The following is a 25,914-nucleotide window of genomic DNA, read 5'->3' on the forward strand; positions in this document are numbered from 1 at the left end:
GTGTAGTTACTCAGTGTGACCTGTAGATGGAGCCAGTGGCCTGTAATAGACAGTCTGATTCTATTTCTCTTGACTGGAATGAGCTTGATTCTCGTTCACTCTCTCTTGTCTTGTGTTTCTTGTTGACAGGAAGTTGTCACCAGCGTTCCAGCAGGCTCTGCTGTCCTTTTGTAAGATGTCAGCTGACAGTCGTCTGGGGGCAGAGGTTAGAGGTCACCCCTAATCAGTCACATGACCATAGTGTCAGCTATCTATGTCTAAGAGTATAGTATACTACTACAGAAACCATTGAATATACAGTCCCCAGAGCTGTGGATTTCTCGCTTTCATATTAGCCTTCTCTCCCAATTTGTGACAGTTTTTTACTCTCTGTCCATCTTTCTCTAGGTGTCGAGGATAGCAGACAATGAGGAGAGTGTGATGCTGATGTTGGGTCGCTGTCTCCCTCACATTGTCCCCAACGTACTCCTGGCCAAACGAGAGGTACCTCCCCCTCTTCTCCCCCCATCCTCCCATCAACACAGGCTTCTTTCTGTCTTTAGTTTGGAATTCAACATCTGACTCCACTGTTTTTCACCAGTTCTCATCTCTCCTCTTCCACTTTTTTGTCCTCTTGCTTTCACTTTTGTCTTTCTTTCACTCTCTCACTCATTGTCTGGCTCTGTGCATGCCTTACTGCTCCTAGAGAATGGTGGCACACCTGTGCCAGGTGAGTTGGACACGCCCACATCTGCATGACCTCACCTGACCTCACACCTAGGGGTAACACAGGCCCACGCCACGGGCTACAACCACACATCAGTCTCATCTGATTGGCTAGTGATTAAAACTCGAGCAGGGCAAAGCCATGCTAGAATTTCGATAATTTATGAAAAGCTTATGTTAGGGGTAATGTCTAGTTTTAGTCATTAAGATTGCATATGTAGTTGTGGCCTGTATATATGCGGTAAAGGGATCAATCGAAATCGACCAAAACAATGGAAACGCCATTGTAATGCCCGTGGGGCATGGAATGGCCGCCAATGACGGCGTTCTTTTTCTGTCCCCCACGGTCTGCATTCCATTGATCTCTTTACCGCATCTATAGTGGACTGTTTTATACCTCTGACCCTGTGCATTGTCACCCCGCTCCTCTATGATTGGTTCCCATTAGCACTCAGTCTTCTCATTGGTTGATTATTTAATCTCTGATTGGCTGAAACAGGGGCCAACCAGAGCTGATTGAACGTCTATGTGTTTTGTATAATTTCACTTAACATTTGTATCTGATTTATAAACTAATTTGAGTGCATTGTGTGAGAAAGACCTGCAGTGTAACTGACGAACTGATTGAAAAACACTATCTGGCGTTGGTGTAAAATAAGTCATCGCTCTAAACAGTAAATGCTGATGGTTTCTTTCCGTGCCTAAAGGCGTCAGCATGCTTCAGTTTGGCTGGCGCCTAGCCTAACCGAACAAGTGTGCTCGCATACTCCCTTAAAATACCTTTGCTTGAAAAAATTGAATTAATATAAGATAACTCAAGAAATCTGTCATTCATTTTGATGTTTTTGCAGAGGAGATCTTAGTCACACTCAATTTTACATCTAACTAAGATGTTTGGTGCAGTATTTCTCAATGAAAAAAATTGCATGAAAGCGAGTCGCTTCTTGTTGAATGACAACAAAGACTTTATTGAAGAATCCCTACTGTTGACCAATCACTGACGAGTGGGCGTAGACTTCGGCTCCGTTCTTCAGCTTGCCTCCAGAAAATGTTTTTTGTGCCCGAACAGCCGAATAAACCCTCACCGAAGTCCAAAACGAACAAAAAAACGTCACAAAATGTCATAATATATGCACAAACTCTTCCAAACTGTTTTGGCTGGGAAGTATGCGGACGCATGTTTAAGTCCGCTATGGTTGGATTTGTGTGTTAGATTGTGGTGTGTGAGTTTGTGTGTGAGACTGTGGGGTGTGTGAGTTCATGTGTGAGATTGTGGTGTGTGCGAGTTTGTGTGTGAGTTTGTGGTGTGTGCGAGTTCGTGTGTTAGATTGTGGTGTGTGCGAGTTTGTGTGTGAGTTTGTGGTGTGTGCGAGTTCGTGTGTGAGATTGTGGTGTGTGCGAGTTCGTGTGTGAGATTGTGGTGTGTGCGAGTTCGTGTGTGAGATTGTGGTGTGTGTGAAGGAGTGGTTGGGAGAGTCAGGTGGGCTCACCACACAGTCTGTGATTTGCATATCACAGTTATGGTTTTAATGATCTTCTGACAGTTATGAAGAATCTGGCTTCCCGCCAAAATCTAGGAAAAACAAAGTGAAGACAAAAGAGAGAGATTGTTCTGCCTCTGTGGAGGTGGGTATGGACTTTGTTCTGTGTCTGTTAGAAAGCCAGAATCAACACACACACACACACACACCTTTGTGCTCCTACTGTTTGGAGGCCACCCACTGCCAGCTCAAAAACACACCTTAAGTTCTAAACTTTCCACACTATGGACACGTGACTAGGAACAATAGACGTTTGACTTTGATGACTGACTGAATTAGTGTAACAGTAAAACTCTGCCTGCCACCTGTCCTCTTTACTATCAATACTCATAAATCATTATGGTCTTATGGCAGACAGACCAAGCCTACTCTAAGATACCGCCGAAAGATACTCCCCAATACCTGTATGGTCTTCATGGAACCAGATACTGATCAATACCTGTATGGTCTTCATGGAACCAGATACTGACCCAATACCTGTATGGTCTTCATGGAACCAGATACCGACCCAATACCTGTATGGTCTTCATGGAACCAGATACTGATCAATACCTGTATGGTCTTCATGGAACCAGATACTGACCCAGTACCTGTATGGTCTTCATGGAACCAGATACTCCCCAATACCTGTATGGTCTTCATGGAACCAGATACTCCCCAATACCTGTATGGTCTTCATGGAACCAGATACCGACCCAATACCTGTATGGTCTTCATGGAACCAGATACTGACGCAGTACCTGTATGGTCTTCATGGAACCAGATACTCCCCAATACCTGTATGGTCTTCATGGAACCAGATACTCCCCAATACCTGTATGGTCTTCATGGAACCAGATACTGACCAATACCTGTATGGTTTTCTTGAGAACCAGGACCATAAATAGTCAACAGTCCCACTTCCCATTTTTAAGTGCTTTGCTCAAGGGCACAATCGACAGGTTTTTCACTTAGTCGGCTCGGGTATTTGAACCAGGAACCTTTCGGTTATTGGCTCAACGCTCTTAACCGCTAGGCTACCTGCTGTCCTGATCTACCTGGTCTCTAGCTTACCAGAGAAATAATGACCTATATTCAGCACTGGTCTAAACATGGTGGTACTGCAATAGGTCCTAGTTGGCCACCCCTGGTCTAAACATGGTGGTACAGCAATAGGTCCTAGTTGGCCACCCCTGGTCTAAACATGGTGGTACTGCAATAGGTCCTAGTTGGCCACCCCAGGTCTAAACATGGTGGTACTGCAATAGGTCCTAGTTGGCAACCCCTGGTCTAAACATGGTGGTACTGCAATAGGTCCTAGTTGGCCACCCCAGGTCTAAACATGGTGGTACTGTAATAGGTCCTAGTTGGCCACCCCTGGTCTAAACATGGTGGTACTGCAATAGGTCCTAGAAGGCCACCCCTGGTCTAAACATGGTGGCACTGCAATAGGTCCTAGTTGGCCACCCCTGGTCTAAACATGGTGGTACTGCAATAGGTCCTAGTTGGCCACCCCTGGTCTAAACATGGTGGTACTGCAATAGGTCCTAGTTGGCCACCCCTGGTCTAAACATGGTGGTACAGCAATAGGTCCTAGTTGGCCACCCCTGGTCTAAACATGGTGGTACTGCAATAGGTCCTAGTTGGCCACCCCTGGTCTAAACATGGTGGTACTGCAATAGGTCCTAGTTGGCCACCCCTGGTCTAAACATGGTGGTACTGCAATAGGTCCTAGTTGGCCACCCCTGGTCTAAACATGGTGGTACTGCAATAGGTCCTAGTTGGCCACCCCTGGTCTAAACATGGTGGTACAGCAATAGGTCCTAGTTGGCCACCCCTGGTCTAAACATGGTGGTACAGCAATAGGTCCTAGTTGGCCACCCCTGGTCTAAACATGGTGGTACTGCAATAGGTCCTAGTTGGCCACCCCAGGTCTAAACATGGTGGTACTGCAATAGGTCCTAGTTGGCAACCCCTGGTCTAAACATGGTGGTACTGCAATAGGTCCTAGTTGGCCACCCCAGGTCTAAACATGGTGGTACTGTAATAGGTCCTAGTTGGCCACCCCTGGTCTAAACATGGTGGTACTGCAATAGGTCCTAGAAGGCCACCCCTGGTCTAAACATGGTGGCACTGCAATAGGTCCTAGTTGGCCACCCCAGGTCTAAACATGGTGGTAGTGCAATAGGTTCTAGAAGGCCACCCCAGGTCTAAACATGGTGGTACAGCAATAGGTCCTAGTTGGCCACCCCAGGTCTAAACATGGTGGTACTGCAATAGGTCCTAGTTGGCCACCCCTGGTCTCAACGTGGTGGTACTGCAATAGGTCCTAGTTGGCCACCCCTGGTCTAAACATGGTTGTACTGCAATAGGTCCTAGTTGGCCACCCCAGGTCTAAACATGGTGGTACTGCAATAGGTCCTAGTTGGCCACCCCAGGTCTAAACATGGTGGTACTGCAATAGGTCCTAGTTGGCCACCCCTGGTCTAAACATGGTGGTACTGCAATAGGTCCTAGTTGGCCACCCCTGGTCTAAACATGGTGGTACAGCAATAGGTCCTAGTTGGCCACCCCTGGTCTCAACATGGTGGTACAGCAATAGGTCCTAGTTGGCCACCCCAGGTCTAAACATGGTGGTACAGCAATAGGTCCTACTTGGCCACCCCAGGTCTCAACATGGTGGTACTGCAATAGGTCCTAGTTGGCCACCCCTGGTCTAAACATGGTGGTACTGCAATAGGTCCTAGTTGGCCACCCCTGGTCTAAACATGGTGGTACTGCAATAGGTCCTAGTTGGCCACCTCGGGTGTAAACATGGTGGCACCATGGTGTCTCCATGGCTGCTCTACCTGCCCACATGTTGACCCAACATTGGCCAGATGTTTTCCTTGGAACATATCTGTGGCTTGGTTCTGGAATAGAATGGGGTCAGATAGGGTTCACTAGTTCTGCAATAGAACAAGGTCAGATAGGGTTCACTGGTTCTGGAATAGAACAAGGTCAGATATGGTTCTGGAATAGAACAAGGTCAGATAGGGTTCACTGATTCTGGAATAGAACAAGGTCAGATAGGGTTCACTGATTCTGGAATAGAACAAGGTCAGATAGGGTTCACTGATTCTGGAATAGAACAAGGTTGAAGTAGGGAAAGCTATACCTAGTCAGTTGCACAACTGAATGCATTAAACCGAAACGTGTCTTCCGCATTTTACCCAACCCCCTGCCTGGCTGCCTTAATCGACGTCTGGGGAGAAGTTGTTGTGCGGGTTAACTGCCTTGCTCGAATTCAATTTTAAACTCCATTTTAATCTTGTCTCTAACAGTTTGTGAAAGCACATCAGAATAGTTGTCATTCTGTCTGGGGGTTGTGTTGAGTGTGAAGCACATCATATATTTATTTGAATGAGTGACAGTTGTACTCAGCATCTACAGACATCCAGCATACTCTGAGTGAGTAATTTCAGGGCTTCCCCTCCATTCCCCAGCCTCTCTCACAATTGATAGCCTTTGGTTTATTTGTTGTTCTGCCAACATTCAACTTTGGGTTTGGTCATTCTGCCAATGTTCATCAGGAAAATATGAAACCTTCCTGGAAAACCCTGCTGGTTTCAAAAAAGAAAATACATATTTTTAAGTGTATCCTCTCTCTAATTTGGTTGTGTGTGCGGTAGGAAAGTAGAGCTAACCACAGTTTGACCATGAGGCAGAATGAAGGGCTGTCTGCCTGTCCCGTCCCGTCATGAGGCAGTATGAAGGGCTGTCTGCCCGTCCCGTCCCGAGGCAGTATGAAGGGCTGTCTGCCTGTCCCGTCATGAGGCAGTATGAAGGGCTGTCTGCCTGTCCCGTCCCGTCATGAGGCAGTATGAAGGGCTGTCTGCCTGTCCCGTCCCGTCATGAGGCAGTATGAAGGGCTATCTGCCTGTCCCGTCCTGTCATGAGGCAGTATGAAGGGCTGTCTGCCTGTCCCGTCCCGTCATGAGGCAGTATGAAGGGCTGTCTGCCTGTCCCGTCCCGTCATGAGGCAGTATGAAGTGATGTCTGCCTGTCCCGTCCCGTCATGAGGCAGTATGAAGGGCTGTCTGCCCGTCCCGTCCCGTCCTGGAACTAGGCTTTAGTTTTTGTTCTCTCTCTCTCTCCAGGCTGGTTCTCATATTTACTTACATTTACATTACATTTTAGTCATTTAGCAGACGCTCTTATCCAGAGCGACTTACAGTTAGTGAATACATATATTTTTTTATACTGGCCCCCCGTGGGAATCGAACCCACAACCCTGGCGTTGCAAACGCCATGCTCTATCAACTGAGCTACATCCCTGCCGGCCATTCCCTCCCCTACCCTGGACAACGCTGGGCCAATTGTGCGCCGCCCATGAGTCTCCCGGTCGCGGCCGGCTGCGACAGAGCCTGGATTCGAACCAGGATCTCTAGTGGCACAGTTAGCACTGCGATGCAGTGCCTTAGACCACTGCGCCACTCAGGAGACAACTTCACATGACCTTTACTGTTCATGAAGGAACTTGGAGGAACTTGTAACGCCAGGGTAGTGGGTTCGATCCCCGGGACCACCCATACGTAAAAATGTATGCGCACATGACTGTAAGTCGCTTTGGATAAAAGCGTCTGCTAAATGGCATATTATATTATTATTATAAACCAGGGGGTACCAGTCATTCATATTAGAAAACCATGAGACATTGTCATGATACATGGATGTACATGATAACAGCACATTGTTTCCTCTGGTTTCCAGTTAATTTGCCCCTTGTTCTGTTTCTGTTGGTGGTAATTACACAGTGTTGTTCTTAAACTCCCTCTCTCTTACCCATTACCCTGCCCCCCCCCCCCCCCCCCCCCCCCTTCACCCAAAGAGCCACAAACCCAAACTGATCTCTCTCTCTCTCTCTCTCTCTCTCTCTCTCTCTCTCTCTCTCTCTCTCTCTCTCTCTCTCTCTCTCTCTCTCTCTCTCTCCCACTCTCTCTCTCTCTCTCTCTCTCTTCTCTCTCTCCCACTCTCTCTCTCTCTCTCTCTCTCTCTCTCATCCCTCTCTCCATCCCTCTGTCTCTCTCTATCTCTCTGTTTCTAGGAGTTGATTCCTCTCATCCTGTGTACGGCGTGCCTCCACCCGGAGCCTAAAGAGAGAGACCAGCTCCTCCACATCCTCTTCAACCTCATCAAGAGACCTGACGACGAACAGAGGTGTGTGTGTGTGTGTGTCTTTTTATACCCATCTGTGGGTTTCTAGGCTGATGATCAAAGATGATCTTGACGGTGTGTGTATTAACTACATGTGTGTGTCTGTCTATAGGCGGATGATCCTAACAGGTTGTGTGGCGTTTGCCAGACATGTTGGTCCTACTAGAATCGAGGCTGAACTCCTACCACAATGCTGGGAACAGGTAGCTACTCCTCTCTCTCTCTCTCTCTCTCTCTCTCTCTCTCTCTCTCTCTCTCTCTCTCTCTCTCTCTCTCTCTCTCTCTCTCTCTCTCTCTCTCTCTCTCTCTCTCTCTGAAAATATTCCTAATTTAGTTTTTTGTTGCTGGTGATACACAAACAGTTATTGGTTGCTATGGATACGACCAATATATTGTGCCACGTTTCCAATAATATCCCAATAAAGACAGATCAGCATATTCTAATCTACAGGGTTACCCCTCATCACATCCTCCTCACTCTCTCTCGCTCTCTCCCCCAGATCAACCATAAGTATTCAGAGAGGAGGTTGTTGGTAGCAGAGGCCTGTGGAGCCTTAGCACCTTACCTGCCTGTAAGATTCACGCACACACACTATCTCTCTCTCTCACACACACAGATACATACACACACCGGTACTTACACACATAACACCTGTACTCACATGTTATCACACAGCTTATCTGCCTGTTAGACACTCTGCCTGTGTGTGTGTGTGTTCTCACTCTGCCTGTGTGTGTGTGTGTTCTCACTCTGCCTGTGTGTGTGTGTGTTCTCACTCTGCCTGTGTGTGTGTGTGTGTGTGTGTGTTCTCACTCTGCCTGTGTGTGTGTGTGTGTGTTCTCACTCTGCCTGTGTGTGTGTGTGTGTGTGTGTGTTCTCACTCTGCCTGTGTGTGTGTGTGTGTGTTCTCACTCTGCCTGTGTGTGTGTGTGTGTTCTCACTCTGCCTGTGTGTGTGTGTGTTCTCACTCTGCCTGTGTGTGTGTGTGTGTGTGTTCTCACTCTGCCTGTGTGTGTGTGTGTGTGTTCTCACTCTGCCTGTGTGTGTGTGTGTGTGTTCTCACTCTGCCTGTGTGTGTGTGTTCTCAGAAGGAGATACGTAGTTCGCTGGTGTTGTCCATGCTGCAGCAGATGTTAGCTGAAGACAAGGCAGACATGGTCAGAGAGGCTGTGGTCAAAAGCCTCGCTATCATCATGGGATACATCGACGACCCTGACAAGTACTCCCAGGTGTGTGCGTGTTCGAAAGGCTTTCTGACCGTTCTTGTGTTTGGTTGTGTTAAATGAACTGTGGTCATGTTAAAGTGACTGTGGTCGTGTTGTGTTCATGTTGCGGTCAGGGTTTCGAGTTGATGTTGCTGTCCCTCGGTGACCCATCGGAGAGGGTGGTCAGTGCTATCCACCAGGTGTTCATCCCAGCGTTCGCTGCCTGGACCACAGAGCTGGGAAACCTCCAGACCACTCTCATCCCCTCTCTACTGGCCCGCATAGAGAAACTACTCAAGGTAGTTAGAGCCACAGGACTTTGGTTATTTGACATGTGTAAGATTTTTTGTTGTTGTTGTTGATCCCAATGGATCAATAAGGTTGATCAGTAGATGGAGAAGTGAATGCTCTAACCCCCCCCCTCTCTCTCTCTCTCTCTCACTCTCTCTCTCCATCTCTCTCTCTCTCTCCATCTCTCTCTCTCTCTCTCTCTCTATCTGTGCCTCCCTCCTTCTCTCCAGCAGGGTGAACATGGTCTTGATGAACACAAGCTCTACATGTTCCTGTCGGCCCTCCAGTCTCTCATCCCTCCTCTGTTCTCTGTGGTGCTCCAGAACGCTCCCTTCACACACAGGGTCAACCTGAAGGGAAACATCCCCCCCATAGAGGGTAGGACACACACACACACATGAAATTGGAAGCCAGTAACCTTGATATGTTCTGACTACCATATTCTCCCACAATCTCTAGTATTTTGCATCCCTGACCTTTAACCCCTGACTCCTAACCTATGACTCCTGTTTGACTCGTCAGTGACGCGGTTCCCTCGGCCAGCGTCCCCTCTTCAGGATTTAGCGACTATCGTGGGCAGCCGGGAGACGCTGAGCGCCCTCCTCATCCTGTATGATTACCAGCTAGAACATGAAGGCACTACAGGCTGGGACAGTCTGCTGTGGGTGGTCAACCAACTGTGAGTGGTCTATACACTAAACATTCACATGCATTTATATTTATATATATATATATATATATATATATATATATATATATATATATACACACACACACACTGAGTGGACATAACATTAGGAACACCTGCTCTTTCCATGACAAAGACTGACCAGGTGAATCCAGGTGAACGCTATGAACCCTTATTGATGTTAAATCCACTTCAATCAGTGTAGATGAAGGAGAGGAGACGGGTTAAAGAAGATTTGAGACATGGATTGTGTATGTGTGCCAGTCAGAGGGTGAAAAGGCAAGACAAAAGATTTAAGTGCCTTTGAACGGGGTATGCTAGTAGGTGCCAGGCGCACCGGTTTGTTTCAAGAACTGCAACGCAGCTGAGTTTTTCACGCTAAACAGTTTCCCGTGCTTATCAAGACGGGTCCACCACGCAAACGACATCCAGCCAACTTGACACAACTGTGGGAAGCATTGGAGTCAACATGGGCCAGCATCGCTGTGGAACGCTTTCGACACCTTGTAGAGTCCATGCCCCGACGAATTGAGGCTGTTCTAAGGGCAAAGGGGGGTGCAACGAAATATTAGGAAGGTGTTCTTAATGTTTTGTACACTCAGTATATATGTATACACACACATGCATATACACTATATATACAAAAGTATGTGGACACCCCGTCAAATTAGTGGATTCGACAATTTCAGCCACAACTGTTGCTGACAGGGGTATAAAATCGAGCACACTGCCATGCAATCTCCATAGACAAACATTGGCAGTATAATGGCCTTACTAAACAGCTCAGTGACTTTCAACGTGGCACCGTCATAAGATGCCACCTTTCCAACAAGTCAGTTCGTCAAATTTCTGCCCTGCTACAGCAGCCCCGGTCAACTGTAAGTGCTGTTATTGTGAAGTGGAAACATCTAGGAGCAACAACGGCTCATCTGCGAAGTGGTAGGCCACACAAGCTCACAGAACGGGACCGCCGTGTGCTAAAGCACGTAGTGCGTAAAAATAGTCTGTCCTCGCTTCCAACACTCACTACCAAGTTCCAAACTGCCTCTGAAAGCAACGTCAGCACAAGAACTGTTGGTCGGGTGCTTCATGAAATGGGTTTCCATGGCCGAGCAGCTGCACACAAGCCTAAGATCACCATGGGCAATGCCAAGCGTCAGCTGGAGTGGTGTAAAGCCCGACGCCATTGGACTCTGGAGCAGTGTAAATGCGTTCTCTGGAGTGATGAATCAGTCTTCACCATCTGGCAGTCCGATGGACGAGTCTGGGTTTGGCGTTAGCCAGGAGAACACTACCTGCCCCAATGCATAGTGCCAACTGTAAAGTTTGGTGGAGGAGGAATAATGGTCTGGAGCTGTTTTTCATGGTCCGGGCAAGGCCCCTTAGTTCCAGTGAAGGAAAATCTTAACGCTACAGCATACAATGACATTCTAGACGATTCTGTGCTTCCAACTTTGTGGCAACAGTTTGGGGAAGGCCCTTTCCTGTTTCAGCATGACAATGCCCCCGTGCACAAAGCAAGGTCCATACAGAAATTGTTTTTTTCGAGATCGGTGTGGAAGAACTTGACTGGCCTGCACAGAGCCCTGACCTCAACCCGATCTAACACTTTGGGATGAATTGGAACGCCGACAGCGAGCCAGGCCTAATCGCCCAACCTCAGTGCCCGACCTCACTAATGCTCTTGTGGCTGAATGGAAGCAAGTCCCCGCAGTAATGTTCCAACATCTAGTGGAAATCCTTCCCAGAAGAGTGGAGGCTGTTATAGCAGCAAAGGGGGGACCAACTCCATATTAATGCCCATGATTATGGAATGAGATGTTCGACGAGCAGGTGTCCACATACTTTTGGTCATGTAGTGTATATAGACACACACACACACACACAGATACACACACAGACACACACACACTCCTGACCCCCTCTCCTCTCTCTCCAGTCTTCCCCAGCTGATAGAGATAGTAGGTCGTATTAACGTAACCTCCACTACGTGTGTCCATGAGTTCTCACGCTTCTTCTGGAGACTCTGTCGCACGTTTGGCAAGATCTTCACTAACACTAAGGTAAGAATGTCTACTGGTCCACTGTAGGCCTCGTGCTGGACAGAATCTGTGCTCTTCTATTCATTTCATTGGTGCTGACTGTAGCGCTGTGTCCTCTCTCTTTCAGGTAAAACCACAGTTCCAAGAGATCCTACGTCTATCTGAAGAGAATGTTGGTAAGTGGAAGACACAGACCTTTTATAAATCATCTATTTTATGGGGATCAGGACTGGGTGTTTCTCACTTCTTCTTCTCATCCTCTGAATATATCTGAAGTTTAAACGAGGTTGTGGTCTGATATCGCTGCCAAGTGTTTTTATTTGTGTCTGGTCTTGTGTGCATGCCAACTATTCTCTGTTTCATAAACTCACTGAACAGGAAATATGTTACATGGTCATATGTCCATTTCTCTTTCTCCAATATTTGTATTCTCTCTCTCCTAGATGCTTTAACAGGGAATGGTATTCTGACCAAGGCTACAGTTCCAGTCTATGCTACAGGAGTACTGACATGCTACAGTCAGGTAAACAAGTGTGTTTTGGTGCATGTTTGTCATTGGGACACTGATCCGTCTTTCTAATAACTGGGTCATTCCACGTAATGAGTGCCTTTTGCGTCCCTTTCATATTTTAAGTAGACATTTTGCACAAATATTGAATTTTAAAAGCCTTTTATATTAAATTAAGTGCTCTTTAATATAGACCACATGGAAAATTCAATCAATCAGATTTTTTCGATATGAATAAAGACTTGCTAAAAGTGCATTTTGACACCTCTGTGCATCCTCTAGGAAGATTTTAACCCACTTAACCCCATCGTTTCTCCAAGTTTCACCATCATTGTCAAGCCCTAGTTATTTTGTTGCTTTGACAAAGTATTTTCTGAAGATTATTGTTTATTTCATGTGATTTAGTGATTCATTTTAAGAAGGGGAAAAAAATCTACCTGTCCCTCATTTTAAGGTCAACCCTGTTCCGTGGTCTGAACTCTCGTTTTAATATGGTGAAACTATTCAAAAGAGAAATTGAACATCTAAAAGTGAAATCATAGTGTAAAAGAAGGTGAACAGGTTCTACTCTTTTTGGGCATTTTCTGTTTTGTGGTGGAAAGCTGAGCGGTCGAGTATAACACGTAAACCCTGTTACCCATAGATGGACAGGCTAGAAATGTTTGAACAATTTATTATAAAAAAATGTGACGCTTGCGTTCAATTGCCACTCCCTGTTGCACACAACGAGCTTCCATTCCCCCTGTCACAAAGGGATTTATGGCTGATTTTAATATGAAATCGTCAACACTGTTCAACCTTATTTAACCTTGTGATATTGGAAAACATGTTTTTTATTTATGTTTGTTAAAATAAACTTTTTTTTTTTACTAAGTTACACTACTCAAAAAATACCTAATTGGTGGAACCACCCACCTGTTGACACTCAGCATATAATGTGTCTGTAATGTGTGTAATGTGTATAATGTGTGTGTTTATGTGTAATGTGTGTGTTCCACCAGGATGAGGATCGTAAGCTGCTGGTTGGTTTTCTAGAGGACGTCATGACGACCCTGTCTCTCTCCCACGCCCCCCTGGACAGCCTCAAAGCCTCCTTCATAGAGCTGGGGTAACACACGCACACAGATACACACAGACACATACACAGACACACACAGACACACACAGACACAGACACAAGAGTCGGACAGAATGATAACTGTGAAATAAGCAATATATTGTTTTTACTTAGATCTCCCTCTGTCTCTCTCTCCTCCCCACTCTCTCTTTCTCTCTCTCCCCCCTCTCTTTCTCCCCCTCTCTCTCTCTCTCCCCCTCATCTCTTGCTCTCCCACATCCCTCTCTCCATCTTCTCTCTCTCTCTCTCTCTCTCTCTCTCTCTCTCTCTCTCTCTCTCTCTCTCTCTCTCTCTCTCTCTCTCTCTCTCTCTCTCTCTCTCTCTCTCTCTCTCTCTCTCTCTCTCTCAGAGCTAACCCAGTGTACCATGAGTTGTTACTGACAGTACTGTGGTACGGGGTGGTCCATACCTCCGCTCTGGTCCGCTGTACCGCTGCACGCATGTTTGAGGTACGACACCCTGCTGCAACGCACCACACACACACATATACACACACACGTTAACTCACTGAACAACATGCTTTATAGTCTAGTGGCTAATGTCAGACCATGTAAGGATGACACTGTATTTGGATTGCGGTGTTTTTATGGACACCTGTTTGTCATGGACTAGAAGTTGTCTCCCAGCTGATTTAAACGTACAGTTGTTATAGTGTTGTTGGAACACTGATAAGGTTCTAAAGGTTTTTATTATGCAAACAGAACTATACTGGTTTGCAATGCCTCCCGATGTGTTTCCCCTGCAGCAGACACTGCTTGTTATTGCCTACCCTCTCTATGGTCTGATTAGATTTGAATCCCTAACCCCTTCCCAGAGCCAGTACCCCTTCCTTGTGAACACCTAAGAGGTAGGAGCTAGGGAAAAGCCTAGGACCAAAATAGAATAAGACCTAGATAAAATACACTCTTGATGAAGAGGAGATGTTGTTGCACTCTCCCCCTCCCCCCTCATAGTGGTATAGACACCCCCCTCCCCTCCCCCCTCATAGTGGTATAGACACCCCCCTCCCCCCTCATAGTGATATAGACACCCCCCTCCCCCTCCCCCCTCATAGTGGTATAGACACCCCCCTCATAGTGGTATAGACACCCCCCTCCCCCCTCATAGTGGTATAGACACCCCCTCATAGTGGTATAGGCACCCCCCCCCCTCCCCCTCCCCCCTCATAGTGGTATAGACATCCCCCTCCCCCCTCATAGTGGTATAGACACCCCCCTCCCCCCTCATAGTGGTATAGACACCCCCCTCCCCCTCCCCCCTCATAGTGGTATAGACACCCCCCTCATAGTGGTATAGACACCCCCCCTCCCCCTCCCCCCTCATAGTGGTATAGACACCCCCCTCCCCCCTCATAGTGGTATAGACACCCCCCTCCCCCCTCCCCCTCATAGTGGTATAGACACCCCCCTCCCCCCTCATAGTGGTATAGACTCCCCCTCCCCCCATCACTGTCATAGTGGTATAGACACCCCCCTCCCCCCTCATAGTGGTATAGACTCCCCCCTCCCCCCTCATAGTGGTATAGACACCCCCCTCCCCCCTTCACTCTCATAGTGGTATAGACACCCCCCCCCCCCCCCCCCCCTTCACTGTCATAGTGGTATAGACACCCCCCTCCCCCTTCACTGTCATAGTGGTATATCCCACCCTACCATTCTCAGCAGGCTAGGTAGAACCCTAACCACAGATGTAGGATCAGATTCCTCTGCCCCCAGTCCTAGCCATCACTATTAAGGCATGGACAAAGATCTGACTCTGGACCAGTGGTTAGGGGGTAACTTCTACCAGCTCTGTTCGCTTGGCTCCTCACTTATTATTTGTTGTAAATTTTTTTGTTTATGTGTGTGTGTGTGTGTGTTTGGTTGTGTGTGTGTGTGTGTGTTTGGTTGTGTGTGTGTGTGTGTTTGGTTGTGTGTGTGTTTTAGTTGTGTGTGTGTTTGGTTGTGTGTGTGTGTGTGTGTGTGTTTGGTTGTGTGTATGTTTACTTGATGGCGTGCATGACCTGCGTACCTGCCATGCCGCTGCTGCTACTTCTTGTCGTTGTATATCACTTTTTTCTGTTTTGTTTTCCTTTTCCCCCTCCTCCTCCCTCTCTCGGTGTGTTGCCGTGACACTGCTGGCTCTGTCTGTGGCCCGCCCCTGGGCTGTTACATCACTGTGACCTCACGGCTGTGTTGTCCAATCAGCTGCTGGTGAAGGGGGTGAATGAGACGCTGGTGGCTCAGAGGGTGGTGCCCGCTCTCATCACGCTCTCCAGCGACCCTGAAATGTAAGTGTCCCCCTGCTGCCTCGTCTGGCCACCTCGACCCTACCACCTCGCAGGAAGAACCCCACATCATCGGGAGATTTTGATTGGTTTAATAGTGGATTTGATTGGGGCAGACAGTCAAAGAGCTCAAAAAGCTAAACAAATCCGACCACAAGGTAAATTACGTGAACTTGACTAAAGTGAACTAAATTGTGTCTCAAACTCAGGGATAGAGACACTGAGGCATTGCAGCATGAATCCAGTGCAAAGTAGGTGCTCTCTCTAAAAGTGTATATTTTCTCTGCTCTCTCAGATGTTTTCAAGTCTGTCTGACTCTGGGTAAAAATCTTCTTTGGGGTTTCTTCCTGTTGAGGTGCGGTCGACCGGTTCTGTGATGTTAATGTTTACTGTCTCTAAAACCACACATCATCAGTGTGCGACATTAACCATCACAAGCTATTATCGCATCATCAGCCTGCGCCACTAACCCACATCCCGGTCAACTCAATATAACCATGCTTGAAAGGACGGAAGTATGATGCTTTCTAACCATAACATGTGATTTAAACACTAACCCAAACCCTTACCTCTAACCTAAACCATTTCATAAACCCAAACGTTAACTCTTTAATTAATACCAAATATCTAATGTACTGAAGATATAAGGGATATTGTCCTTTCTGGCATAGCCGTCTAGTAACTACCCAATCATGTTCATCGCATCATCAGTCTACCGACACTAACCCAACTTGCGCTCTGATTGGCTGCATTTAGAGGCATCCCAGCATGCTCAGCTGTAATGCCTTACCCCCCTCCCCCTTCCTCCTCCTCACCCACTTTTTAGCAGATCCCCCCCTCAGCCTCCAACTCTCAGGTCCTGGACGATTGTCTTCACCTCTCCCTCCCTCCTAACCTCTCCCTCCCTCCATCCTAACCTCTTCCTCTCTCTCTCCTAACCTCTCCCTCTTCCTCTCGCCCTCCTAACCTCTCCCTCTCTCCCTCCTATCCGTTTCCAGTTGATTCTGCGAGGCATGTCAGAAGCTTTAATAGACCGTTGGGTGGCCCCAGCTCTCATAACACTGTGCACTGGGCCTGAATTGTGAGTCAACAAAGACGTTTTCGCTCCTCTTCTCCTCTCTCTCCCTCTCGTTCCCTCTCCCTCCTCTGCATCCTCGTGGTTTCTTTGAATGTATTATATTGTTTAAATCCATACTGACACTGGACTGATCTAACATCACCATTAACCTTGGCATTAACATACATGATCCACACTGATGATTGGTTGGTGTTGCTCAGTGTTCTATTGTTATAGTCTGAGCTGCATCTTGGAGTGTTTATAAAGCAGAGACCTGGTTCTATTCTAACTCCTGTCTGGGTTATAGTTCAGTCAGGATATCTACTATCCCTGCCTTTGGCACCATCATGGAGACAGTCACGCAGAAAGAGGTACGAACATCTATATTTACAAACAGACATACACTACCGTTCAAAAGTTTGGGGTCACTTAGAGTAGCAAAGAAAAAGCCATATCTCAGACTGGCCAATAAAAATAAAAGATTAAGATGGGCAGTCTTGAGATATGGCTTTTTCTTTGCCTAGAAGGTCAGCATCCCGGAGTCACCTCTTCACTGTTGAAGTTGAGACTGGTGTTCTGCGGGTACTATTTAATGAAGCTGCCAGTTGAGGACCTGTGAGACGTCTGTTTCTCAAACTAGACACTCTATTGTATTTGTCCTCTTGCTCAGTTGTGCACCAGGGCCTCCCACTCCTCTTTCTATTCTGGTTAGAGCCAGTTTGCGCTGTTCTGTGAAGGGAGTAGTACACAGCATTGTACGAGATCTTCAGTTTCTTGGCAATTTCTTGCATTGAATAGCCTTCATTTCTCAGAACTAGAGTAGACTGACGAGTTTCAGAAGAAAGTTATTTGTTTCTGGCCATTTTGAGCCTGTAATCAAACCCACAATTGCTGATGCTCCAGATACTCAACTAAGTCTCAAGAAGGCCAGCACAACAGTTTTCAGATGTGCTAACATAATTGCGAAATGGTTTTCTAATGATCAATTAAATTAGCCTTTTAAAAAGATAAACTTGGATTAGCAAACACAACGTGCCATTGGAACACAGGACTAATGGTGGCTGATAATGGGCCTCTGTACGCCTATGTAGATATTCTATAAAAAATCTGCCGTTTCCAGCTACAATAGCCATTTTTACAACATTAACAATGTCTACACTGTATTTCTGATCCATATTATGTTATTTTAATGGACAAAAAAATTGCTTTTCTTTCGAAAACAAGGACATTTCTAAGTGACCCCAAACTTTTGAACGGTAGTGTACATGAACATACTAAACACATGCATAAACAAGTCTGGGTTGTATGTTTGAGAACAGGTGTGTATATTAATGTGTGTGTGTGTATATTAATGTGTGTGTGTGTGTATTTAATGTGTGTGTGTATACTAATGTGTGTGTATTAATGTGTGTGTGTATACTAATGTGTGTGTATATTCATGTGTGGGTGTGTATTAAATGTGTGTGTGGGTGTGTATATTAATGTGTGTGGGTGTGTATATTAATGTGTGTGCGTGTATATATGAATGAGTGCGTGTGTGTGTATTCATGTGTTTGTGTCTGTATTAATGTGTGTGTGTATTAATTAGTGTGTGTGTGTATTAATGTGTGTGTGTATTAATGTATGTGTGTGTGTATTAATGTGTGTGTGTGTGTATTAATGTATGTGTGTGTGTGTGTGTGTGTGTTTGTGTGTGTATTAATGTGTGTGAATGTGTATTAATGTATGTGTGTGTGTGTATTAATGTGTGTGTGTGTGTGTGTATTAATGTGTGTGTGTGTGTGTGTGTGTATTAATGTGTGTGTGTGTGTGTGTGTCTATATTAATGTGTGTGTGTCTATATTAATGTGTGTGTGTGTGTGTGTGTGTGTATTAATGTGTGTGTGTGTGTATTAATGTGTATGTGTGTGTATTAATGTATGCGCGTGTCCCAGCTGTTGGAGCGTGTGAAGATGCAGCTAGCGTCGTTCCTGGAGGACCCACAGTACCAGCACCAGCACTCTCTACACATGGAGATTATCAGGACCTTCGGACGGGTCGGACCCAACGCTGAGCCACGCTTCAGAGACGAGTGTCAGTACTGTCACACACACACACACACACACACACACACACACACACACACACACACACACACACACACACACACACACACACACACACACACACACTCACACTCACACTCACACTCACACTCACACTCACACTCACACTCACACTCACACTCACACTCACACACACACACACACACACACACACACACACACACAGTAATATTGTCTGTGTTTTCCATCTATCAGTTGTGCTCCCCCACCTCCACAAGCTAGCGTTGGTTAACAACGTCCAGGCGACAGACAGTAAGAGGATAGACATCGCTACTCAGCTGTTTGAGGCCTACAGCGCTCTCTCATGCTGCTGTATCCTTCACCTTGTGGAGCACCACCGTGTGTGTGTGTCCTGCTACTGTGTACAGAACTTACCTCACCCTTTAATCGTCGTTGAGGCGAACAGCTACATGTAACGAGTTGAGTCAAGAGGCCTTTAAAAGGATAAGCTAAACCAGGGCAATAGTTCATAGACTAGCGGTATGTACAGAGTGTTGGCTTGGCTTGGGTTCAGGGGAGAAGGTTTTATGTAACTTTTAGAGCCGTGACTCAGAATATGTCTTTAAAATAACATGACCTGGGTCAAGACTAGGTTAGTGTAGTCAGTGGATCCTATGGGGCGTGTGGTTAAAAACGTAATTATTTGTGGTTCTGGGCTCAACTTGCCCTGCCTCATTAGACAGGTATATATACACTGAATTCGTTTTCTATTATAGCTGTATGTGTGTGTGTGCCTTCAAACTTTTTTTTAGCTGTCAACTATTTTATCTGGACTAAAAGGTCTTTGGTCTTTGGCATCAACTTTGATCTTTGTATATGTGTGACAGAGGTGTGTGTGTGTGTGTGTGTGACAGAGGTGTGTGTGTGTGTGTGTGTGTGACAGAGGTGTGTGTGTGTGTGTGTGTGTGTGTGTGTGTGTGTGTGTGTGTGTGTGTGTGTGTGTGTGTGTGTGTGTGTGTGTGTGTGTGTGTGTGTGTGTGACAGAGGTGTGTGTGTGTGTGTGTAGATTGTGCAGTGGTTGCCTGTCCCGTTGGCGAGTGGAGAAAGGAAAATAAACTCTCCGTTTTGGGGCTGTAGGCGGATTACAGGGTTGACTGAGCGGAGAGAGGGAGGGAGTTAGAGACGGACCACAGCCCACAAATAGGAGAGCGAGGGACAGAGAAAGAGACCACAGAGAGAGGGAGAAGCCAGGAGAGAAAATGAGACAGGGAGAGCTGCCTCCAAGCCTTTGGTCAGAGGTTCCAACCATAGGGCTCAGTGCGTGCATGCGTGCACGTCCTTCCCTGAATGTGTTCCCAAAATGGTGTGGTTTCACAAGGGTATATTTCACAGCTCAGAGACCTCCCTAACCTTCTCTCTGGTGACCTTCATACACACACACACACACATCTACCCACCCACCCACCAGCTGGCTGAGGTTTGGTACTGTGTGAGTATAGCAGGCTATACTGGGGGTCTCATGTAGCGTTGGTCACAGTGCCTAAACCCCTGACAGATCACTCACTATCAGAGCCTGGGGCTGTGACATCATCAGTGTGTGCGACGAGCCAGTGGAAGTACTGTGGCCCTCTGGGTAATGTAGTCATATAACAGCCTCACTAATCTTACCTACTTGTTGTTAAACTGTGTTAGTGTTTGGTTGTCCAGTGTTCACTGTTGTTAAACTGTGTGTACTGTAAGTGTTCAGTTGTCCAGTAGGTTTTGTAAAACTCTGTGTTGGTATTTGGTTGTCCAATATTAGTCTAGTTAAACTCTGTTAGTCTTCAGTTGTACAGTAAAACATTTATTTAAACTGTTTGGTTGTCCAATATGTGTTGTTAAACCCCTGTGTTAGTATTTAGTTGTCTGGTAAGTTTTGTTCAACTCTGTGTTAGTGTTTGGTTGTCCTCTCCTTGACATCCTGTTCCAGTCATCTCAGAGGAGCTTATGGTGAATCACTTCCTGCCTGGCCTGAGGTGTCTGAGGACGGACATGGAACAGCTATCTCCTGAACACGAGGTACACACACACACACACACACACACACACTGACCACACAGTAGCTCTTCCAAACTACATCAACTGACCTGTTTCCCATGCCAGCTAAAGACCAGCTGGTTCCCTGTCCCAGTCCACTCACCACAGCGTGATGTTGTCTCCAGCAGGGAAACTCACCAGGCATACTTTCCACAGCACAGCAGTCTGGTATGTTTTCCACTGTGTCTTGTTGCAGGTGATCCTTACCTCCATGATAAAGGAGGGGGAGATGAAAGTAGAGAACAGAGGGATCGGACAGGCCGAGGGGTGAGTACTAACACACACCATTAAAACAGCGCCCCTATGTATGTATGCTATGTCAGAGCATTCAAAACACACACACACACACACACACTTTCCTAGCCTGCTGGTTTTGATCCCAAACCATGAGTGGTTTTTAAAAACATTTTTGTCATTTAGCAGACGCTCTTATCCAAAGCGATTTACGGTAGTGAGTGCAAACATTTTAATATTTTTTTCATACTGGTCCCCCGTGAGAATCGAACCCACAACCTTGGCGCTGCAAGCACCATGCTCTATCAAATGAGCTACACGGGACTTGCTGGGTCACAGTCACATGACCCTCCTCTGGAAGCCTAGCTTCAGAAAACAAGTAGAGAAACTGAAGCTTTAGATTCAGATCATTGGTGAGGGAGGAGAGCAGAAAGCCTTCAAAGAGCATTGAGACCCAGCCGTAGTGTGGATGAGAGAAGGAGAGGTTAGGGAGGAGTAGAGTAAAGAGCATTGAGACCCAGCCGTAGTGTGGATGAGAGAAGGAGAGGAGGTTAGGTAGGAGTAGAGTAAAGAGCATTGAGACCCAGCCGTAGTGTGGATGAGAGAAGGAGAGGAGGTTAGGGAGGAGTAGAGTAAAGAGCATTGAGACCCAGCCGTAGTGTGGATGAGAGAAGGAGAGGAGGTTAGGTAGGAGTCGAGTAAAGAGCATTGAGACCCAGCCGTAGTGTGGGTGAGAGAAGGAGAGGAGGTTAGCGAGGAGTAGAGTAAAGAGCATTGAGACCCAGCTGTAGTGTGGGTGAGAGAAGGAGAGGAGGTTAGGGAGGAGTAGAGTAAAGAGCATTGAGACCCAGCCGTAGTGTGGGTGAGAGAAGGAGAGGAGGTTAGGGAGGAGTAGAGTAAAGAGCATTGAGACCCAGCCGTAGTGTGGGTGAGAGAAGGAGAGGAGGTTAGGGAGGAGTAGAGTAAAGAGCATTGAGACCCAGCCGTAGTGTGGGTGTCTTTGGGAAAAGTTTCTCCATCTTGTTGACATGTGTTTCTGCCTCATTAAAAGCAAAACCTAAGGTGTGTGGGTGTGTGTACCCTCAGAACATTTCAACATTTTAACTCTGAGGGTGTAGCCTAGCAACACACACCCAATCATTTTCTGACTCAGTCGTTTCTATTCCTGTTCAATTATAACTTCATCATTTCTATCACCATGTCTTTAGTCAGTCATCATCATGTGTCAGAGACAACAGTTTTAACTTTAGAATCTCTGTCATCATCACACAGTGTCAGAGACAACAGTTATAACTTTAGAATCTCTGTTATCATCACACAGTGTCAGAGACAACAGTTATAACTTTAGAATCTCTGTTATCATCACACAGTGTCAGAGACAACAGTTTTAACTTTAGAATCTCTGTTATCATCACACAGTGTCAGAGACAACAGTTATAACTTTAGAATCTCTGTTATCATCACACAGTGTCAGAGACAACAGTTATAACTTTAGAATCTCTGTCATCATCACACAGTGTCAGAGACAACAGTTATAACTTTAGAATCTCTGTTATCATCACACAGTGTCAGAGACAACAGTTATAACTTTAGAATCTCTTATCATCACACAGTGTCAGAGACAACAGTTATAACTTTAGAATATCTGTTATCATCACACAGTGTCAGAGACAACAGTTATAACTTTAGAATCTCTGTTATCATCACACAGTGTCAGAGACAACAGTTATAACTTTAGAATCTCTGTTATCATCACACAGTGTCAGAGACAACAGTTATAACTTTAGAATCTCTGTTATCATCACACAGTGTCAGAGACAACAGTTTTAACTTTAGAATCTCTGTTATCATCACACAGTGTCAGAGACAACAGTTATAACTTTAGGATCTCTGTTATCATCACACAGTGTCAGAGACAACAGTTTTAACTTTAGAATCTCTGTTATCATAATGCACAGTGTCAGAGACAACAGTTATAACTTTAGAATCTCTGTTATCATCACACAGTGTCAGAGACAACAGTTATAACTTTAGAATCTCTGTTATCATCACACAGTGTCAGAGACAACAGTTTTAACTTTAGAATCTCTGTTATCATCACACAGTGTCAGAGACAACAGTTATAACTTTAGGATCTCTGTTATCATCACACAGTGTCAGAGACAACAGTTTTAACTTTAGAATCTCTGTTATCATAATGCACAGTGTCAGAGACAACAGTTATAACTTTAGAATCTCTGTTATCATCACACAGTGTCAGAGACAACAGTTATAACTTTAGAATCTCTGTTATCATCACACAGTGTCAGAGACAACAGTTTTAACTTTAGAATCTCTGTTATCATCACACAGTGTCAGAGACAACAGTTATAACTTTAGGATCTCTGTTATCATCACACAGTGTCAGAGACAACAGTTATAACTTTAGAATCTCTGTTATTATAATGCACAGTGTCAGAGACAACAGTGACGTCCGATGACAGGATCCAGCCCTCATATGGGCCTGTTTTAGACTCATCACATTTGCTACATTAAGCCACTCAACTCCAGCATTTTACCGTGTTTCATAACTTCCATTCCAGTGTTGACCAGATGTCATTGTGAAGTTTTTACTGCCAACCTACAGTTTGTCTATTTGCTGTTGTTCAACCTCAGTTAGGCAGAGAGGGAAAAAGAGGAAGTCTCCTAACTGTCAGTCAGTAGAGAACAGAAGGGACTGTTACTGTTAACACTTAAGCAACAGCTTTTACCGGTCTAGTTATATGGAGACATAGCCAACGTCAAGGTTAAAGCAAACTCATGAGCATTTTGTAATCTGACAGTTAACGACAGAATGTCAATACCTCTCTTAATTGTACGTTTAGGGAGAGAAAGGTTATAGGGAAAACATTCTAGATGAATGATATGTATACTGGATGGTTTTTTACAGGTTATATAATCCATATCCCATTCTACAGGCTATATCATCTACAGTGAGCTCCAAAAGTACACCTTTTTGGTTGTTTTGGCTCTGTACTCCAGCACTTTGGATTTGAAATGATACAATGACTATGAGGTTGAAGTGCAGGCTAGCAGCTTTAATTTGAGGGTATTTCATCCATATCGGGTGAACCGTTTAGAAATTACAGCGCTTTTTGTAGATAGTCTCCCCATTTTAGGATACCAAAAGTATTGGGAAAAATTCAGTAATGTGTATTAAAGTAGTCAAACGTTTAGTATTTGGTCCCATATTCCTAGAGCGCAATCATTACAAGCTTGTGACTCTACAAATGTGTTGGATGCATTTGCTGTTTGTTTTGGTTGTGTTTCAATAGATTTTGCGCCCAATAGAAATTAATGGTAAATAATGTATTGTGTCATTTCAGAGTCACTTTTATTGTAAATAAGAATAGAATATGTTTCTAAACACTTTTACATTAATGTGGATGCTACCATGATTACGGATTGTCCAGAATGGTTAGTGAGTAATGATGAGTGAGAAAGTTAGACACACAAATATCAACCCCCCCCAAAAAAAAATTATAACCTCCCCTGTTATTGTAATGGTGACAGGTTAACATAATAATAATAATAATATGCCATTTAGCAGACGCTTTTATCCAAAGCGACTTACAGTCATGCGTGCATACATTTTTTGTGTATGGGTGGTCCCGGGGATCGAACCCACTACCTTGGCGTTACAAGCGCCGTGCTCTACCAGCTGAGCTACAGAGGACCACTTGGGGGTATGATATTTGTGCGTCTAACTTTCAAATCAAATCAAATCAAATGTTATTTGCCACATGCGCCGAATACAACCGGTGTAGACATTACAGTGAAATGCTTACATATAAGCACTTAACCAACAATGCAGTTTTTTTCAATAAAAAGTAAAATAAAAAAAGTGTTGAGTAAAAAAATTTAAGCAAATAACTAAAGAGCAGCAGTCAAATAAAATAACAGTAGGGAGGCTATATACAGTGGGGGGGGAAAGTATTTAGTCAGCCACCAATTGTGCAAGTTCTCCCACTTAAAAAGATGAGAGAGGCCTGTAATTTTCATCATAGGTACACGTCAACTATGACAGACAAATTGAGGAAAAAAAAATCAGAAAATCACATTGTAGGATCTTTTATGAATTTATTTGCAAATTATGGTGGAAAATAAGTATTTGGTCACCTACAAACAAGCAAGATTTCTGTCTCTCACAGACCTGTAACTTCTTCTTTAAGAGGCTCCTCTGTCCTCCACTCGTTACCTGTATTAATGGCACCTGTTTGAACTTGTTATCAGTATAAAAGACACCTGTCCACAACCTCAAACAGTCACACTCCAAACTCCACTATGGCCAAGACCAAAGAGCTGTCAAAGGACACCAGAAACAAAATTGTAGACCTGCACCAGGCTGGGAAGACTGAATCTGCAATAGGTAAGCAGCTTGGTTTTAAGAAATCAACTGTGGGAGCAATTATTAGGAAATGGAAGACATACAAGACCACTGATAATCTCCCTCGATCTGGGGCTCCACGCAAGATCTCACCCTGTGGGGTCAAAATGATCACAAGAACGGTGAGCAAAAATCCCAGAACCACACGGGGGGACCTAGTGAATGACCTGCAGAGAGCTGGGACCAAAGTAACAAAGCCTACCATTAGTAACACACTACGCCGCCAGGGACTCAAATCCTGCAGTGCCAGACGTGTCCCCCTGCTTAAGCCAGTACATGTCCAGGCCCGTCTGAAGTTTGCTAGAGTGCATTTGGATGATCCAGAAGAGGATTGGGAGAATGTCATATGGTCAGATGAAACCAAAATATAACTTTTTGGTAAAAACTCAACTCGTCGTGTTTGGAGGACAAAGAATGCTGAGTTGCATCCAAAGAACACCATACCTACTGTGAAGCATGTGGGTGGAAACATGCTTTGGGGCTGTTTTTCTGCAAAGGGACCAGGACGACTGATCCATGTAAAGGAAAGAATGAACG

The 25,914-nt window shown here is 45.4% G+C and overlaps 1 protein-coding gene across 1 annotated transcript in view; it reads left to right on the plus strand.

Moving 5' to 3' along the window:
* LOC311115245 (RAB11-binding protein RELCH homolog) overlaps positions 1 to 25,914 on the plus strand; it is a gene marked incomplete at its 5' end in the record, with an annotated part of 61,776 nt that overhangs the window by 27,317 nt on the left and 8,545 nt on the right. The window contains 20 exons of the mRNA XM_084190442.1: positions 130 to 205; positions 388 to 483; positions 7,312 to 7,424; positions 7,534 to 7,624; positions 7,922 to 7,993; positions 8,511 to 8,651; positions 8,762 to 8,926; positions 9,152 to 9,296; positions 9,441 to 9,597; positions 11,546 to 11,669; positions 11,776 to 11,824; positions 12,092 to 12,171; positions 13,158 to 13,264; positions 13,623 to 13,722; positions 15,460 to 15,542; positions 16,904 to 16,967; positions 18,531 to 18,669; positions 18,897 to 19,013; positions 20,611 to 20,699; positions 20,914 to 20,984. Of these exons, the coding sequence (XP_084046568.1) occupies positions 130 to 205; positions 388 to 483; positions 7,312 to 7,424; positions 7,534 to 7,624; positions 7,922 to 7,993; positions 8,511 to 8,651; positions 8,762 to 8,926; positions 9,152 to 9,296; positions 9,441 to 9,597; positions 11,546 to 11,669; positions 11,776 to 11,824; positions 12,092 to 12,171; positions 13,158 to 13,264; positions 13,623 to 13,722; positions 15,460 to 15,542; positions 16,904 to 16,967; positions 18,531 to 18,669; positions 18,897 to 19,013; positions 20,611 to 20,699; positions 20,914 to 20,984 (2,079 nt within the window). The remainder of the gene's footprint in view (positions 1 to 129; positions 206 to 387; positions 484 to 7,311; positions 7,425 to 7,533; positions 7,625 to 7,921; positions 7,994 to 8,510; positions 8,652 to 8,761; positions 8,927 to 9,151; positions 9,297 to 9,440; positions 9,598 to 11,545; positions 11,670 to 11,775; positions 11,825 to 12,091; positions 12,172 to 13,157; positions 13,265 to 13,622; positions 13,723 to 15,459; positions 15,543 to 16,903; positions 16,968 to 18,530; positions 18,670 to 18,896; positions 19,014 to 20,610; positions 20,700 to 20,913; positions 20,985 to 25,914) is intronic.

This window comes from Coregonus lavaretus (genome assembly GCF_964263955.1).
Source record: "Coregonus lavaretus genome assembly, contig: HAP1_SCAFFOLD_973, whole genome shotgun sequence".
Classification (NCBI taxonomy): domain Eukaryota; kingdom Metazoa; phylum Chordata; class Actinopteri; order Salmoniformes; family Salmonidae; genus Coregonus; species Coregonus lavaretus.